At 41.6% G+C, this 19237-nt stretch overlaps 1 protein-coding gene across 7 annotated transcripts in view; it reads right to left on the bottom strand.

Moving 5' to 3' along the window:
- Nucleotides 1–346: 346 nt before the first annotated feature.
- The window catches only part of MGAT5 (alpha-1,6-mannosylglycoprotein 6-beta-N-acetylglucosaminyltransferase), a 119447-nt gene continuing 100556 nt past the window's right edge, over nucleotides 347–19237 (bottom strand). For 4 of the 7 annotated variants that reach the window (XM_035556093.2, XM_035556094.2, XM_050711698.1 and 1 more), the window contains exons 13-18: nucleotides 16098–16244; nucleotides 12788–12904; nucleotides 11882–11956; nucleotides 8278–8435; nucleotides 7428–7661; nucleotides 347–7276 (exon numbers count right to left, since the gene is read on the bottom strand). In XM_035556093.2, coding sequence (XP_035411986.1) covers nucleotides 7463–7661; nucleotides 8278–8435; nucleotides 11882–11956; nucleotides 12788–12904; nucleotides 16098–16244 — 696 coding nt within the window. In that variant the 3' untranslated portion in view covers nucleotides 347–7276; nucleotides 7428–7462. Of the gene's footprint in view, nucleotides 7662–8277; nucleotides 8436–11881; nucleotides 11957–12787; nucleotides 12905–16097; nucleotides 16245–19237 lie in introns of all 7 variants that reach the window. The other 3 variants (XM_035556091.2, XM_050711696.1, XM_050711697.1) reach the window with 1 other exon arrangement.

Below are 19237 nucleotides of genomic sequence, written 5' to 3'. Positions count from 1 at the left end.
CGTGCAATTCCCAAATCTTCCTTTTGTGCTTGAAATTTCTAGGAAACTGAGAATGCCTAACTAGTGCAGTGGCAGACCTGCCTCCTGAAATGAAGCCTGATATTATGCCTTTTTAAATCCAACACAGATTTAAACAAACCAAACCCAGAAGATGGTTACTTGCCTGTTCCGATCACCAGGACGTGGGTAGGTGGGACGGCTCACGCGATGGCTGGCTTCTCAAGAGGTAGGCCAGCACCAGCAGCAGCAGAATTGCCAGGCCACAACAGGATACACAGGTGCCATTTCAGAAATAAGCAGCTCGTGGGCTCCCCATTTAAGCACAAAACAATCGTAAGTCCAAATCACACAAGAAAAAAGTTTATTGAAAAATAAAGTTCTCCCTAGTTTTTTTTCTACAACAGTGAAAACAAAGCATTTTTCTATGCCATTAAAGTACAGACATTTAATTTTCTAAAAAAAAATAATAAAATAATCCCATCCTACTGAACCCCAGTAACTTGACAGTATGCGAACCACTGTGTTCTGTTCTTTCGGAATCGAACTGCTTGAACATAATATAGTGGAACACAACCATTTAAATACAACAAAGAATCAAGATTTTAGGAGAGAATTCCAACCGAACACGTGGTACCAGCCAGCTCACGGACACCTAAAAACTCTCACTGATTCCAAATTACTGTCTGAAAAAAGCAGCTTTGTATTTTTACAGATTTCAGTAGGTTTTTTTTTTTTTTTTTTTTTTGTTTTCTCCCATTTATGGTGCTACAGGGATTAGTCAGAATTTTACAGCCTTTGCCCATGGAGAGACTCCTCCAGGGGATGAATCAGACCAGAGCCCAGAGAGCTGCCCCACGTTACCCTCCGGAGGCTGACCCTGCAGTGGCCAGCCGAGCAAGCTGCAGGAGACAAACCTCTCTAAGGTCAAATTAGCTTTGCGAATATTCCCCTATTTTTGTCATTTCTCTCTCTTAGAATCTTCAGGGTAACCCTTCTCAAAATATTTACTCTTTTTTTTCCTTTGGTAAAACTGCTATTTCCTCCTCCTCTGCTGTACTTCTTTGTGAAAACCAAATAAAACCGGGGCTTCTTAAAAATGGTTTTCACTGTCATTGTATCGCTACAGCCTTGTTAATGACTGTAACAAATTAGCTGTGGGCATAACCCTGTTAAAATGAACTGCCTTCAGACAGCAATCGATCAGATTAACTCGATTTATCGTGTACCTATGTGATACTTCGAACTCCTTTGCAGCTGCTGGGATCGAGGCAGGCTGTGCCACCCGAGGGCTGGCTGGTTCCTGCAGGCACCTCAGCACACTGGGATCCAGGCATCTTTTCCTGGTACAGGGAGGCAGCAGTGCATTTTACCCCTGCTGAGAAACGTGGAGACAGCAGCGTCCATGATGCATCGGTTCTGCAAGCCCTCGTGCACCATGGGGGATGCTGTTCCCATGCAAAACCTGCCTTCGATAAAGGGACACGCAGTCTCAGTGCAAGATGCCCGCCCCAGTGCCCAGCAGAGAAAGGTGTTTCTGATTTGGGTACAGCTGATCACGTTTTAAGCGCTGTGTGTGTGGGACGTGGGGTTATGACTCATTTTATCAATACTTTGAGGGCCTGATTTATTTACCCTTTTAATAAGCAGGTGGCTTAGTGCTGTTGCGAGGCCTGCTGAATCAAAACGTACTACTGGTTTTCATGAGGTGAATACGTGAAGGATTACTCCCATGAGAGCAAGATGCTTCGACAATGATTGCACTTTGTTTTTCCCTGGAAAAAGACCACGAACAATGCCTCAAATCTGAGGTTCAGCCTCTGGTATTTTCAACACATTCCTACAGTAAACATTTCACACTCGATACGCAGAGCTTGCTGTTTACATGTTCCATTTAAATATAGTATCTGGAAGTTACAAACTAACTTTAGAAAAACTATAGAGCTGTTTAAAAATGTGAAGACAAGATCTAAGTCACCGCCCGTAAAACAGTAGGTTTTGATGTTACACTTACAGCAGTATTAAAGCATATCTAAAGGAAACCGTATCTGTCCCAGGCCTTTTCAGCCTGAAGAGAAACATGCATCTGTCAGTGCATTGTTCTCCTTGACTTTACAGTGGTCCCTAAAACGATGGGATCAACGGAGAACTACAAATGGAAATCACAAGTCAAAAGCTGAAGGCATAGCAGCCGTAGGGCAAACATCACAAAGGAACAGCCATGCCAAAAAAGTTAGCACCCCTGGAAAAAAAGATTGTAAAACTGGAAATGGATAACTAATACTCTTTAAAAACAGCAACAACAAAAAAACTGCCCCCCACTGCCCCCAGCACTTCAAAACATTGACTGGACAGACAGTCAGCCAAGTCCTGAAGTGACACTCCTGAACAAGTAACACCAACCCAGCCGGCGAAGGCAGGTGCCACAGCACAGGCAGAACCGGTTGCTGATAATGCGTGCAGCGTAACCTGCGAGCGTCTGGTCTGGTCTCTGTGCTGTAGGACAGAGTGCTTTATTAAAAAGGGAGAGCTGCTTTTTTTTTAATTTGCAGAGAAATTAAAGGAGGAGTTCTACTATCACTGAAGCCAGTGGGAGTCATGAAGTTAATTAGACTTGGATGAGATTGCACCCAGCCTGATTCATCCCCTTTAATTTATTTTCCTAGGAGCAAAATCTGGTCCTGAAATGTACCTTGAGCAAAATATATACTTAAGAAAGCAATTTGAATTTTGTTTATGTTGAGAGCAGCAAACTTGTAAATCATCTTTGTAACGCAGAGGGGCCACTCACTTTTCAGAGGGGAGAGCATTTTTCATTCAAAGGGTAAACCAAGGACATCGAGTAGGATTTAAAGGACAGCAACAGCGTGACCAGGTAAGGAGAGAAGATGTACCTAACAACCTCATTTGCAGCTGACAGAAACTTTGAACAAGGCTGAATGTTGTCAATAAGCACATTTTGAGATCTGGTACAAGTGTTTGGGAGCGGAGCTGGACGGGGAACACGCAGAATCCTAGCTCTGTCCACAAACAGACCCATTCTGCCGAGACCTGGGCAGCAGCTCTTAGGCAAAATGCCTTTCTGACAGCAAAGCAGTAGCATTAAAAGGAAAATCATCTGCAGTAAGACGAACAGCCAGAAGGAGCTCCCTCTCCACTGAGACTCATAAATTCAGGTATCATAGAGGACTGTAGGGGCACCTGGCTCACCCTGTGCATTTCCACCTACAGACATCCTTATCTGAAAAACCAAACTCCTCGCAAACTTGAACGCAGATCTTAGCTCTTCCTGTTGATCAAATCAGATATGCCTACTAGGTATTTTCTGTTAGCATTGTCTCCCTGGGGAATATAACAGCTTTAGTCTGCTCTCCGGCCATTAGACAGACATCCCATCCTAGCAGGAGCACGCCTGGCAAATTACAGGTATTCAGTAACGGGTATTTTGCTTTCAGAACCAACTTTTTGCAAGAATCATTAATATGTTACAGTTTCTTTTATCTTACTAACCCTTACCTTGTATTTTTTTTAGAACGAATTTCCCTGCTATGTAAAAACATTCAAAATTCATCCTGCTAACAGGTATACGCTCATCAAGCACCACTTTTACCTGCAATTAGTGTTCCACTATACTTGTTCAGACAGTGTCCACATTCAAAACACCTATCCAAACCCCAAAGTTAAAAAAAAAAGGCACATAAACATTAAATATTTGTAGGAGAAACAATCTGATATAAACAAACACAGAGCTGCAACTATAAAGTACAAAAAGAAACCAAGAAACTAAGCAAAAAATGCAAAAAGCAACTCTATTTATACATGTGCAAATCAACTTGCATATATGAAATAAATGAGGTTTACATTGGCATTTTTAAACAGTGTGTATTTACCAACTTCACCTTTCAAAGGCAAGCCATAATTTTATGTTAATTTTAATAAATATGTAAATGCATCTCTCAAGTTTTCTAATCTCGTAGGAACAAGATCTTTTGAAAAAACTAGGTCACATACAAAAATACAAAATTTTAAAACAAAGAATGTCTTGATATGAGAGATATGTTTAAAAGCTTGTAAAATGTTTTTCTATGCAACTTTTGACACTTTTTCCCATCGATCACTGGTCAACATATTCAAACGCAAGTCATGCAAAAACCTGATTTCGGAGCAAAGGAAGCTGTAAGCTCAGCTCTCAGACTGAAGCCAGTAGCACAGCCCCAGCTCTAATACCCTTAAGTGCAATACTCGGACTACATCTTTAGCCTTTAGTTAGGAAGGAAAATAGTTCTGGAATGCGGACAGAAGGCTGACCTCTATCCTGAAACGTGGATTTATTTTATTTTATTTTATTTTTTTACACATTTTACTAAATCATTCAAACTTTTAAATAGTCCCACGTGGATTTGCCGAGTGCCTGTCTGTGGGTGGATTCCCTTATGGACCAATGCACGAACAAACGCTGCTCGGGGACGGGGCAGTGCAGTATCAGCACTTCAAAGTTTATCCACTTACAGTTCTTGTATGACGTTTTCCTTTTACAGAAATTTAGACTGAAGCTGTATTTCATGAAAGTAATATTTCTTCTGAAAATAGAGGTCCAGCTACTACGTTCAAAATGAATAATATGGGCCTATGAAATTACAAGCCTCGATTCTTTTTTCTTTAGGATTAAGGACTCATTCCCTATAGGTTTCAGTGGAAATAGGATCAGACCCAACTGATCCTCAAGCCAGTTCAGAGACTTTGTCCCTGGCTGAAATGCAAGCGGCATTGGTGTTTGCTGTTTCATTTTTGCCAGTATGCAGTTATTCAGTTCAGTAGATTAGAAAGAAATAGTGCTACAGCATGTAAAAAAACAACAACAACAAAAAACAGAGCTTATAATAGACTCTCCCTGCTGTGGTAAATGCAGACTTACCATTGAGCAAAGCACTAGACCAGAAAATCTTATAACAACAAAACCTTCCCCATCTATAAAAGTTTAGAGGCAAAATAAAAAGCAGAATGCCACGTGGGCCATACAGCAGTGGGCATCAAGCACATCGGTATTTACAGCAAGGAATTACACTACAGCCAGAACTACGCGGTTTGCATTCGTAAGTGCACACACACACATCTTTGTTTCTGATGTGATTCTGTGATATGTCCTTCTGAATTAAATGCCTGCCTGAAGAACCTCGGTCTGAACTAAAAGACCAATTCAGCTGTCGCCTGGACTTTCAGCACCAGGTAGAAGCATGGACTTCCTTTAATACGCAGGATTTTCCAGTTGCACAAATATGCACAGTTATTTGGGGAATATTTTATATAAATACAAAGTGAACTGTTGCACCTGCTCAGAGGCATTTCTAATCCTCCTCCCCCAGCTTTGTGAGGGCATTAAAACAACTGCAGGCTACATTTGTGCTGACTGCAGCAAGTGCTGGGATATGCTAGCAGTTATGAGTTTTCAGACTAGTTTGTGTTTGTTTTCTTTTCATACAAAATGTTTGCCTCCCCTTAAAGGACCCCATTGCTCTGGGTTTGGAAAACTACCCTAAAATACAGCAGATTTTATCATCATCACAACCCAGTCAGGGGTATTGCTGCTGCTCAGCATCTCCCAGGGATGCTTTGTGGATGCTCAGCAAGCTCAGGATTTAGGTCCTCCGTAGTCCACAGCAGTGTTAGGGGTGGTACAGCGTGACACCCTCAGGAGTGCTGAGGCAGGAAACAAACTTAAGAAGGCCAACACTGCTTGCAGACTGAAACTTTCAGTTGGTACTTCTCTGTTCTCTGAAGAATTTATCCAAGCTTACATGGTGTTTCCCTTGATTGGTCTTTGGTAGGTGAGGAGATACATGAATGCTCACACAGATAATGAATGCCAGTTACATGAAAAATCTGACCAGATATATCCAGAAAAGGAAAAATTAAGGTTTCTATGCTTTTCATTAGTGCTTTTCATGATTACCTGCTAATATTAACCTTTATGAAAAGACCATCATGCTGGTTTGATTTTTTCCAATATGATGAGAGCACATCCGAATTTTGAACATGCAGACTATGGCTGCTTTTGAGACATACTGCAGAGTTGTTTCTCACTAACCTTAGCGTATCACTTCCTGACTACAAATGGTGCTGTCAGGCATGCCACCTTCTGCTGAAAATAACAAAAAATCACCTCTATGAAAAGAAGATTTAACCCGCTGCTTCAAATCAAGTTTGATTTTAATTCAAACTCTTGAATTGTTTTTTTCTCATTTTGTAACTGGTGTGCCTGTTAAAAACAAAAGACCAAAAAGCAGAAGAAAACCTTCCCCTCTAAAGAGAAAAATGATCAAAGAACCCCCAAGATTGATCAGTACTTTTCTTACCAGTTGTTCTCCTCTTGTTCTTCAGAAGTTTGTGTTTAAAAACCTAGCTAGTTATGACAACATTTTACATTTCTACCATACAATAATTATAGTTAGCTTAGTTTAACCTTTCTATGTCATTCAGCGACACTTTAACTACTGGAAGGCGCAGCAAACTGAGGCTCTAACGATAATATTGCTCCAAAGATGCTGAATACTTTTTGCTTCACACAGTATTTCTAGGAGACAGACTACAACAGAAGCGTGGGCAAATTCCAAGGGTCACTCTCTAAAAGGACCAGTAAACTGGGACGAGTCCGTTCGTAACACGGCAGCACGTTCTTGTAGCTGTTCCACACCGAGGAACGCCACCACCCTAGCCAGTTGTCGCGTCACCGAGATGTGTCACGCTCTGGCAACTGCCTGTTTGCTCACTCATGATGCTTGCTGTTCAGACTGCTGTGGTGCAGCAGCCGTGGTGCAGACAATACCTTGTTGAATACAACGTTAAAAACAAACGAACAAACAAAAAAACAAAGAACTGGGCCCAGATAACCCAATAACAGATACAGAGCTATCTTGTGATTCCAAATTCTTGTGAAGTAAGCCACTTTATAGCCATTCGAGATGAAGCAGGACCCAAAACAGTGCACCTAATAATAAATTGTAGTCCTCCCTCCCCTGCACCCACCCCCCAAGCACACTTTTTTTTCAATTTTCTACTGGAATGATGTTGACATCCTTTAGCTAACCATGGTCGGGGATGTTCTAACTCATTAAAAAAAAATAGAAAACACGTCACCCAAAGAACCAAAAAGGAAGTTTGATGGGTGTGGGAATTTTCTACAAACTATTCTGTGCAGTCATCTTCAAATCACTGTAGAACACGAAACTCATTTCTCTTCGCAAACAGATGAAGCAATTTGAAGAGTTACACTGCAAATGTTCTAATAAGAAAAAAAAGATCAGTTAGCTGTTTGTTATGAATCCTTCCTCTCTTAGTAGATAATTCTGCCCAGCAATGATAGCTCTGCCTGCAGCCAAAAACCTGGACAAAAGTGCAGGAAGTAATAAGTAGCTCCTCTCAAAACTACTTACATTTTGTCCTCAACTCAAAAGAAGCTCTTCTGCTGCTATAGGCAGTCTTTACAAAGCGCAACCTGTCCCTTAATATAGTCCCTGCACGGGCAGATTCTTCTATGGGTTGGGTGGGATCCAGCACAGCTGAACAGTAAGAGGTCACCTTGGAAAACGCAGTGCTTCCTTCTGCCATCATAGGAGGGGACCAGAATATCATTCACAGACTCGATGGTGAGACACTCGATGTTATGCCTAAAAAGTGAAGCACATGTTCAAAGTCAGTGGACTTTATGGGAGTTCAGTACTAAACTCACTAAAAATAAAGTAAAATACTCTATTACAGACTAAATCAAGTACCTTTAGAACTGTGTTTTTTCAGATACTACTCATTACAGCCAAAGCTGTGGAACTTTGCACCTGCTCAGCCAGGGCTGCAGTGGACCCCAGGTTTTACAAGTCCCTTGAAACACAATCACATTTTTAGCATCCGTGATACTGCAGCACAAGCACCTTTGCTTAATGCAGGCAACACAATGTCGAAGGGCACTGTACTGAGCATGCAGGTAGGAGGTGGAGGGAGGAAGGCAAAGACGTAAATTTTTGGCTCTATGCTTGTCTCGGGGCTGTACTCCTCACTGCAAAAACACACACTAGGTGAAACAGCTTGCAGCACAGCAGTAACTTCTGCCATCCATCCACTGCTGTGAAGGACTGACTGCTGACCTCACAAGTTGCTGCTGCCAAAACCAACAGCGCTTCTCCCCCCACTTGCCCTTCTCACAGAACTCATACACCAAGCATCGTATGTGGCAAAAAAACAGAGCAACATAAAGAGACCAAATAATGTATTTGTACTTTAAGTACTTACTTAAGCAGAGCTTTGTCCTTGTTAAGATGCTGGAAGAAGGAAGGCTCACAGATGAGCTGGCTTTCCTGACAAACTTGCTTACAGGATTTTCCAGGTTCAGCGATTTTCACTTGAAGGGCACTTAACGGGGGCCACATCACCTGCCCGTGACAGAAATCCTGCAGCGACGGACAATATCTTGTTATGATGCATCCAGTCCCTTGGTAGCAATTTCCCCATTAGTAAAATAAGCAATTATTACCCCAAACACTCATTTTGCAGTTTATCTTGGTTGTACTAAAATCACTCAGAAACATAACAAAAAGAATTTTTAGCATGAGTGAATTACCACCTCTGATTGCTCGTTGAAATGGGGTAGGGTGGGGTCATGCTTCCCAAAGAAGCTTCTTTCCATCTGTAACTTGCTTAATTAATCATAAGCAATTGTAGATCCTCTCTTTAATTTCACAAATCCAACCCATTTTGGCTCTCCCAGTGACTTCTGTTTCACTAGCCTAGTGCTAGCACAACTGTTCTGGCAGCAGCACCAGCACCACGAGGAAGTTGCAGAGGCCAGCTACCCCGCAGGTGGGAAATGCCTCAAGTGGCGACTGCTCTGGAAAGGGTCAGGGGACTCACAGCACTGAGTAAGCTGAACTCATAGAGACTGAAGGTTTCTATAAAGCAGCCAGGGTTCAAAGAGTCCGTTTGCTCTTCTGGGTGGAAGTGCTGGTCGAGGTGCTCTCCCAGCAATGAGAAAAACTGGCTGTGAGTTAACATGTGCAGTCAAGCGTCATGTGCAGCAGAAGAGGGAAGGAAGAAACAGTACCTAAACACATCTGCCAGCAAAAACTAGTACAAGTTTTTACAGTCTTGACATTTAAAGTGTGAAAAAGTAAAGATAAAAAATTAATCACTGGCCTTATGTAACATTCCTTTATACTCAGCCATCACTTTAGCGTTTGGCAGCTCTCAACAAAAGGACATCGAAAGGTTTGGGCCCATTCCATCAGGGTTTGCTTTCTCCTGACAAAACTAGGAACAGGTCCAAGACTGCAACCCAAGGCTTAGAAAGGCTAGGCTACTTGAAATTTGAATGGAGCTAAGACCCCCAAACACCTACCAATTCTCAATATCAGTTCTTTGATTTTTCTCCATTTAGATTTCCTCTGCTGAAGCCGGAGGCTTTTGTACCCCTAGGTCTGACCATAAATTTAATATCCTAAATCATTTGTCAAACATTTGATAGCACGTAGCAGATGTTCACAGTTAGACCTTATCAGTCTACATTCTGTGAATATTATTCTCATAAACACTCCGCATAACCACAATAAGTGAACCACTAGGTTGTACAGCTGCTTTATCTGCACAATAGCATTTTGATGAAGCAAAGTAGTATGATATGTGTGTATACCACCTAAATATAAGTGTCAGTTTATGCTTCAGGCATAAATTGAGAAGGAAAAGATCAGAGAAAACACTGATTTTTCATGAAGTCACACTGCAAATGAATTAATTCTTCAGTCATACACATTTTCATTATTAGGTGTCATTGATCTATTTGGTTTAGTGCATTCTATAGCAAAGGAATAAACTTTCATATTTGAAAAAAAACGAGTAATTTTAGAGGGTACTTGTGGCAGAATAATATTAACAGCATCTACAGAAAGCAGGTTCACAACAGATGGTCAATGGTATTTTTTAATGAAGCTGCTCATGAAGGTTGCTTTGTTATTTGGACTTCGGTGCTCTGCTTAGTCTGCACTTTTATAAATCAACATTTAAATATTAGATGCAGGAGGAATCTATCTGGGTTCCAAATCCAACCCAATACTGTAACACTGGATGGGATTGCCAGCTATTGTGGGCAGAAGACAAAGTTATTCAGACAGGGAAATCACTTGTGAGGCTTCACCGTTTGCTGTGGACTTCAGTTTTTAATATTTCTTAGCGAAAACGCCAAGCCTCCCATTTCTGGTCCGCAGCTTGGTGGGAAGGCTTCCCCAGCACACGCTGCCTGTAAGCACATCTCAGGACATGGCCTCTGCAGGTAGCAGCACACACACGGCCGTGCTGCACTTCGCTATCACTGTCTGGTTTCCTTATCAGCCACTGCAGGCAACCTAAGTCTGGTAACTTCACCCCAGTCTATCTTGCCCTGCAATCCTACACACATAAGGGTTAAATTAAGAAAAGATGCTATGCAAAACCAGAGGTTAAGGTTCACCACAGGTTGGGTTTATACTCGTTCCACCTATAACCACAATTTTAAGGTGAGGCACTTAGCCCGCTTAATAAGTTGCTGCTGACGAAGGAGGATGTTGTTCTGCCTGCCTTCAACCCCAAACTCTTTAAAACAAATTCTTAACTTTTTTTTGCTTCATCTGACATGGCAGGCACAGTGCTAAGTACATACAGCTAGTAATGGTACTTGAGTATCCTGGTGGCTGTGAAATAATAACAGTTTTTGACTATTAGTCAAAGCAACGAACAAAATGATACTGCTGTATTTATTTCTGAGGGCCTTGCAGTAAAGGCCAGGGCTTAGTCCTCAGGAGAAGTGTAGAGGGGAAAGAAACAGTTTTGCCCCAAAGATGCTCTCTCTAAATTGATTCTGTCTTCATTGTATGGAGCTCCATTTCTTCTTTATTGACGAAAAATCTCATTTACAGCTAACTCCGAAGATCAACAGCAGCAGAGGTATTTCTACAGGCTATGGCATCAGCACAGCAGCAAAAAGCATCAAAGTGTTTATCGGCAGGAAGTTGGAAGTAGCTACGTTACGTTAACTGAACTTCTGATCTGAAGCCATGTTATTCTTTACTACTGCCTGTAACACTGTCATCTTCAGAAATAAAGGTACGGGAGCCCATCCAGTGCTTTTGAAAGAAACTCTGGAAGTTAATTGGCATAATAGAGATATAGGTTATTCTTATCACTCTCCTGCAGCAGCCAGGACAAAAGGGAAAAGTTGGCATTGGCAACAGATCTGGTTTTGGCAGGAGACCAAGCAAACACACCACAAAATTATCTCTATATTTATGTGACGCTTCATGATCCAGAGGTATTTTTGTGTGTACACACCAACAATGCCAGCTGTAAAAGCGGCCACATACATGCTGAAAAGTTACTTTGCATGTCTGCTTCTATACAATACCAGAAGAAGGAAGGTTCTTTGTATAAATGTGTATATACAGTTATATAATAATTTTAAAAGCTCCTGTAAATCCTGAAATACAAACAAGTATATCCAGTTTTTGCAATGGCATATGGCAAGTCAGACATTCATGGACGAATCAGAACCCAGTGCCAAACCGAAATGCAGAATGAATATTTTAGTAGCCAGCACTTTGTCTTAATTGCTCGACATCCTCTGCATACATGAAAAATCCCAGTGGTGTGGTGCCTGGTAGGAGCTTTACAAGCCAAGTCCACAGAAGTGAATGTCCCCATACCGGCAGACCTCCAGTGGAACCTCAACTGAGCAAGCAACTGCCCAGCCAAAGACTGCACAGTTAAGTTCATTTCAACTTGACAGCAGCAGCATTAAGAAGCTTTAGGACTGAGGGGGTCTTCCCTTTCCAACATCAAGATTCGCCCACAATAAAAGTATAGAAGTTCATACCTGTCTTTCAATAAATGCGTTCATCCTCTGAAGCATTCCCTCACACGTAAATTCGTAGGGCAAATAGGGGTCAATCTGTTGAAACAGTGTGTTAAGGTTAGAGATTTTTTGTTCAAATCTACTTCATGTTGGACTGTGGTAGCAGCTCATATTCCACATACTACATTATAGAAGCAAAAAGAAATGAAACTATACTCCTTAACAAACCACAATTGTACAGTGTCATCAGCAGCTTGAGCTGATTTTTGCTCTGTTGTAATGGCTATAAAGTTGCTCAGTGACTATCTTTAAGGAGATGTCAAATGCTGGAACTTCAGGGTTTATTGCAAAGTAATAGATATAAAACTACCCTGAGATCCTTCTGGATACACTAGAGCTCCTGTTTTAACTAATTTTCAGCTCTAGAGTTGAAGTGAAAAACCAAAGCATTGAGACAAAAAAGAATGTGATACCTTTGAACATGCTGTCAACATTTTTTTCAAACTTTTTTTCTTTTGAAAGTGCCCTGATTAGAATCCCATGCTGCAAGTACGTAGGCACTTCAGTGGCAGTTATGTTATTGCTACAAAATCAGTCAAAATAGTTAAGCATGTACTTGGAGAGCCTGCACTGCTCTAAGAATCAACAAGGAAACCTCACTGAATGTACAGAAAATATGTATTGCTTTACAAATTACATACAAAATTCATATTTCTTTCCAAATTCACTTTTTTTTTTTTTTTAAAACCCGACTTATCTAGTACAAAATCATGATAACCAGATACCGTAGGGTTGGAATGACAACATTTTTTCCCCAATAACCTACAAAGCGCACCACCCTAATTAGACTAACATTACAAAGCAGTCTACGTATGTTCCATGATACACTCTCAGGTGTTGATTACAAATCGAGAATATATTTCTCACCTTTTGATTCAAAATTGATTTCACAGCCCTCTCAACTTCAGAAAGATCATTGATGTCCACAGTCCAGACATGGGGCTTCCCAATGTAAACTTCCGCATAGGGATGCTGAGATGTTAACTGAAAGGAAGAAATGACATTGGTAAAAATTACATATCCTGCCCTCTCTCCCTTCACCAGACTTAACAGATAAGATGTGCTAGACTAACCCAAGGGTTCTGCTAGAACTGAGCAGTCAACTTCATTCCTTCTGAGTTATCTTTCAGATTTTTTTGTGGCCTGTGACTGCCTCCCAGAGCTGTCATTCCTGTCCTGTCCCAGCTTCAGACTGTATTCCTTGCTCCATCTCCCCAAATTTCAAGCAATTGCAAGCTTCTATGAGTACCAGCGTATAAACGACCATTTCTATCGCTTCGGATGAGCTCTGACTCTCGCTGCTGCTACTGCAAGCGTGATCTGACCTCAATAAGTGTTAACTGCCTTTTGCTCACCCCTTTGTCAGAAAACAATTTCAATACATAGTCAAGTAGGTAACTGCCAAAAGTGCTATCAGAGATTGCTTGTTGGATACTTCAGAACTAGCAGGACGGCACTGAGTAAATTTTGTGACAGGTTCACGCAAATAAAATGAACACACAAGTGAACACGTTGAAGGGAAGTAAAAGCTGCAGAAGAGAGGGGAACGTTTCACACTGGCCTCAGAAGAGAACTATTTTTAAAATAAACACAAAGAGAAAACTGCAGGATAGATTAGTCATAGACAACTTTGTACACCTGCCTCTTGATGCACGATGCTAAAAAAAAATACACCATGCTTGCTCTCTTGCTTTAGTGAACGCAAGGAACTAAATTTGCAAATTTGCCCATTGCATTTAGTTTGTGGACAAAAGAAACCAGTCTTACAATCATACACGGGATCACAAGAAACATCTCCATTGTGCCTTTAAAAGTATGAATACAGACAGCACTGTAAATTCCACAAAGCTTTCGGCATTAGGCTTCAGACCACCCTTTCTCTACCACCTCAGCCAGACCTGACCTGGACGACGAAGAGCTGCGCTTCTCAGGCCAGTCACTGCTCACATACTGAGAACAGCCAGCAACAGGTTCTATTGCACGAGTTACTCTGCACCTACTCTCTCAGAAAGTATTATTTCCTAATACTGAAATGATTTAATGAGCTGAGGCGTAATGTTTCGTGGGTTCAGGAGATTCTTCTCCTGGCTATGGCAAAAGCCCCTAAGAGTTCTCATAAATGCATTTGGAATTTCTAACTGAAAGTCTCTTTTCTTCCTAAAAGCAGAAAATGATTTCTCTAGGGAAAGAAACCGCACCCACCAAACATATTTCGACTAGATTTAGCATACAGTGTTTTATTTCCCCCTTTTTTGGTCCTTCCCAGCTTTCATACAGAGTTTTCACTAGAGGACCCCATCTCGGGAGCAGAAGGGAACCAGGCCGCCTCCTGCCCCAGACCCACCGAATAAATCCTACCTGAACAAGAGATACAGTGACTCGCAATCGTTCCTGCACTGTGCTAAATACAGACTTTATCTTCAAATTGGTCTATGAATAATCAATTAATTTGCAGAATTACACAAGCTTTTGTTTTCCTTTAATACCTAAAAACACTGGCAGAGGTATTGTATTGTAAGGACTTCCTTAATTCCTAGGAACCAGCACCAGGGTAAGAGGCGATAGGATCTAAAGGCAGCCGTGGAAACCAGTTCCAGCGAAGGCTGCGCTTACGACAGATCAGCTACGCACGTGAACGGAGCCACGTTTGTGGTGAACGTTTATTATATTGTTTTGCACTAGAGCTGCCAACAGGGATTACTTTTCTGTGTGGTCAGGCGCACGGCATTTCAGTTTGAGCCGACAGAAGCCAGCAGGATTTAGCACGGCGCTCCCTGCGCTAGGATTCCTGCTGGGCTGGGTGGGTCCTGATGATTTACTGGGGCTGGCTGGTTCCAGTGTCTGGGCACAGAACAACTGGAAAAAGAGACACACCGCTGAGCTACTCAGGGAAGGAAAGCTTCGAAAGGTGCCAAGGAGAAAGAGAAGGTTTAAAAGGACTTCTCCTTACTGCGATCTCCTTCGTTAGCAATGGGAACTGTGAGCAGGGGTCAGTTTGGACTCAGTGTCCTGTACCTGCTGAGTGTGTAATGAGATGAATGATAACCACAGCTCTGGCACACAAAATCGCAAGCAACCTATGTTCATGGTTTTAAATGGCAAGCTGTCTTATGCTCATCAGATAGCTGGTGCTGCTAAGCGCACAGTTTATAAAGCCAAAGTGCAACTTCACCTGGGGAACACTGCTGTGTATGCTTCACATCACCAAGTGTTACCACAGAGCTGTCCTTTAGACAGGCACAGAAAGGAAATACATACACACACTGTTGAAGAACGGCCACAAGTAAAAGTGTTCATGTCAGAAAGGGCTACATGACTAGTAAATATTTCTGTGTTGTAGGCTAAATTTTACCTACACCAAAGAAGAAAAATCTGATGCTGAACATCCCTGCCAGGATGAGGGGCTGGCTTCCTTAGCATTGTTTTTCCCTTAACAGAGTCTTAACACCCTGGCTGTTTTGAAACCTTGAGGTTTGGTTTTCCTGTTCTCTTGAAGAGTCAGTTCTCCAAATTTATTCAGTGTTCAACTACAAACGCAGTGAGTTGTTAGCATTAATACCAGCGCTCAACAGTGCCTTGAACAGATCTTTTCTGAAGGAAAAAACCACACATACAACAACCCAGAAATGCTATTTTATAATTTACTTAAACACCGATTCAATTCCTGAAAAGTACACAGTAATGTTTCCTCAGCTAAACAAAGAACTTTCAAATGATGCATCAGCATCACAGGACACAGAATCATAGAACCACCTAGGTTGGAAAAGTCCTTGCTCTAAGACCAAGCCCAACCATTAACCTAGCACTGCCAAGTCTACCACTGGGCCATGTCCCTAAGCACCACATCTACACCTCTTCCAAATGCCTCCAGAGATGGTGACCTGTTCAGGTCAGAAGATCAGGTGTCCTAATGAAATTCCTGTTTATGGTCTCTCAACAAACATTAGCAGAATGCACAGACAGACACAGAGGTAAAGCTTAACAGTATGTGAATGAAAATTTTTGATTATGCTTTAAAAATAAGGACTGACAATCCCATCATTGGCTAAGGAAAGTGACAGTTGTACACTTTTTGTGATGAGTGGTGAACATGTATGCGACTTTTCCTATACTATGTATTAAAAAGAAATCCACAATAATTTTCCACAAAGAAATTACCAATATTAACAAAGCTTACCTCTCGGAGTGTAGGCTTGCCTTTGAAAAATTCTGTGTTTTTGCTACTTTTTGGTGGATTAAATCTTAAGTTCAGAAAAGCACATCCATTAGCAATAGCCTCTAAAGGAGCAGGACCTTCATATGGAAATCCAAGACCAACAAAGAGCTGAAAAACAGAAAACATAGACCATCTTAATCTTTGTTCTTTACAAAAATCAAAAGCTAAGAACTAACATAAAAGAAACAATAACACATTCAAAATGTACAAGCCTAAAAAATGTAACATTAAGAAGAAAACGTGAGGGATCCAGTGGCTCACTCCCTCATACCCAAGCAGTACTGGAATGTCTTGTCAAACATCTGACCAAAATCTTCTGTAATGAGCTGACGTGTTTTTTCACGTGGTTGAGGCAACAACAGACCTTTTCATTTTTTTGTGTGGAAAAAAGTCCTTTGGTGGTTTGATCAGTGTTCACACGAAGCTGCTGGGCTCTCTTGCAGGTCCAGGTTTTACAGCACTAACCTCCCTGAACAGCTACACTACTGTCTTCCCCCTCTCCCCCACATCAGCCAACTTGCTGGCTTTGCCAGGACGACCGTGCTCCTGCCAGACTGATTAAGTCTAATTAAAACGGTAGATGGCAGCAAACAGCAGCTGAAGACGCTGTAACTAGTCAGCAAGGGCTTGCATAGGCTTGAGTGGATTCAGTGCCCCCAAGGCAAATGGAAGGAGAAAAAATGCACCGCAAAGCTCTTCTTGTTGTCAGCTGAGATCACAGGCGCTCCAAAAAGGCAGTGTTTTTCCTCAACGCAAAGAAATGTAATATTTTGTCAGTGGCACAGCATTTATTAAGATCTTGACCCTGTTCTTGGCCTAGCATAATTAAACCCCCTGAATTAAATATTTTTATTTGGAAGTCTGCGGATAATGGGAGATGAAAAGCTCTGGTATCAGCAAGTTCTCAGCACCGCTGAATGACTTCACGTACATGCATGTACTTATATAGCGGCCCATTTTTTCAAAACAAAAGGGAATCTTCGTAACTATTAGAATCAAGTATTAATAACTTAGAACCATTCAAATTATACTATTCTACATGAAGTTTTCTGCAACACGGCAGTGAATCCGAGTAACAGGATATTCACAACCGAAGGCCCCTTCCAGGAGCTAACCGTGGCATTGATGCACGTCAGGCTGGGCACAGGCACTGCAGCCTCACTCCTCTGACCCATGACAACAGTTCAAATTCCAAGTTGGCTGGCTAAAAAGAAAGTTAACACCTCTCGCCTCGTTTGAGAACATGCAATTTTCACTGCACGGAACTGAATACTGGTCTTTCAGTTTCCAATTTTCAGGTTAAAAAAAAGTCACCCACTTGCAAAATGTTTCTCAGCTATCTTGCTGAGAAATCTTGCAGGAAACTCTCCAGTGGCTGATAAAAACAGATCTGAAAGCCTAGCTCCACTAAAGCTAGATTATGTAAATTTGGGTTTTATATATGGCATAAGATATATTACCTTTCCGTCAGAAAAAAAAGTTACATACTGACTTTCACCTCAAGAGGCTTAATTTAAAGGAATTCCAGTTTCCTGAAAATAATGAATTACAGACATGAAACCATTTCATACAATCTGCACACAGGATGTTATTATTGTCATTATTATTATTATTTTTAACTACTCCCTAGTTCAAGCAGACAACCAGATGAGAACCAGCAATTAAAACCACCTGAAGCATCAATTCTCCCATGATCCTGTGTTTGCCTGTTATGTAGAGAAGGCTGGTTTGTTTGCTTTGTCTTCCACTTTTTTAATAAACCACTGCTGTGCACTGCTGAACAGTTTTGTGTCTGACTGGTCCGTTTATTTAGGAGGAAGCTCCATGGGAAAAGAAACATGTTTTTATGTTTTGACAGCATAGAGCACACTGTCAACACTTAATCTATAATAAATAGCCTGCCACCTGTTTCACATCCATTTTCAAACCTTACTTCTAAGCAGCACCACACCTTTGAAGAAATAAAGAAGGATGCTCCTCATGGCTAGGATGCTGGGTCTGTCTGTGCTGCCTGCTGGCCCCGAGTCCAAGGTTGCTGCTGCTCACAGTCCCCAGCTCCTACTTGCAGCCCTCCAACGTCTTCTATTATTCTCCATCACATCACCTTCATCAGCTCAGCTGAGATCCCCAAACTGAATCTCCTCCCTGCTCCTGAAAACTGGCCTTATTAAAGTTCCCTGGTAAGTATTGTTGTACAGGATAAAGATCAAAACTGAGGACTATCTTAATTGCCCCAAGAAAGCCACATTCATTAGAATTCAAAAGGCAAGCATTAGAGAACTCGGGTCCTTTCTATAGCTCATTGGCATGACGCTCTAATTTGCTAATCCTTTGAATTATATGCAACTTGTTACTTCCTGAAAGGCTAAAACAATCCCTCAAGGTACTTCCTAAAGGTATGTAATAGAAATGCTGCAAGTCGCTAATTGAAAAAGAAGGAAAAAAATACAGTAGAAACAACAAAGACTAAAAATGGACAACTACTTTCAGCTACCAGCGAAATACCATCCATCCTCAGTACAGATAAGGCCGGGTGGAAGAGAAGGCTCCCTCCCCGAGAAATGGCAGATTAGGAACAGACTGCGTTTCCACTGTTTTGTGACATAAATGCCCTCTGCTGCCTCCACATAAGGATCCCTCTACATAAGGCTCCTGGCTCCTGACCACAGCTTCCAGGGTGCTCTCTTACCAGGTGCTGCGTCCGATAACACAGCCTACAGAGGACAGGCACCTTCACCCCGCACCTGGAGACCCATAACGCAAAAATTGCAATCCAGGTTGATAACGTAACTGTGGGTACACGACGTTCAGAAACAGCCCTCACCTTGCTTTATTAGCTGGAGCCAAATTACTAGGCAGAGTGGAATTCCTTTGTACTCCACTGGTAGGTTGGTTCTTGAAAGCATTTCATTCTGTGTGAGCATTTTTCTGAACTTTAAAATGTTTTTGAAAGCCACGCTGTTATTATTAACACAGCGCTTTCAGTGGGCACATGCCACAGCAGGTGGTGTATGCTTATGCCACATAACAAGATGGTTGTCAGGAGGAGTTTATAAAAGTATATCTATGGGAGATAACAGCAGAAAAATACAGATGTAAAA

The sequence above is a fragment of the Cygnus atratus genome, chromosome 6, assembly GCF_013377495.2.
Source record: "Cygnus atratus isolate AKBS03 ecotype Queensland, Australia chromosome 6, CAtr_DNAZoo_HiC_assembly, whole genome shotgun sequence".
In the NCBI taxonomy this organism is placed as follows: Eukaryota; Metazoa; Chordata; class Aves; order Anseriformes; family Anatidae; genus Cygnus; species Cygnus atratus.
This window is presented reverse-complemented; position numbering and strand designations above follow the sequence as displayed.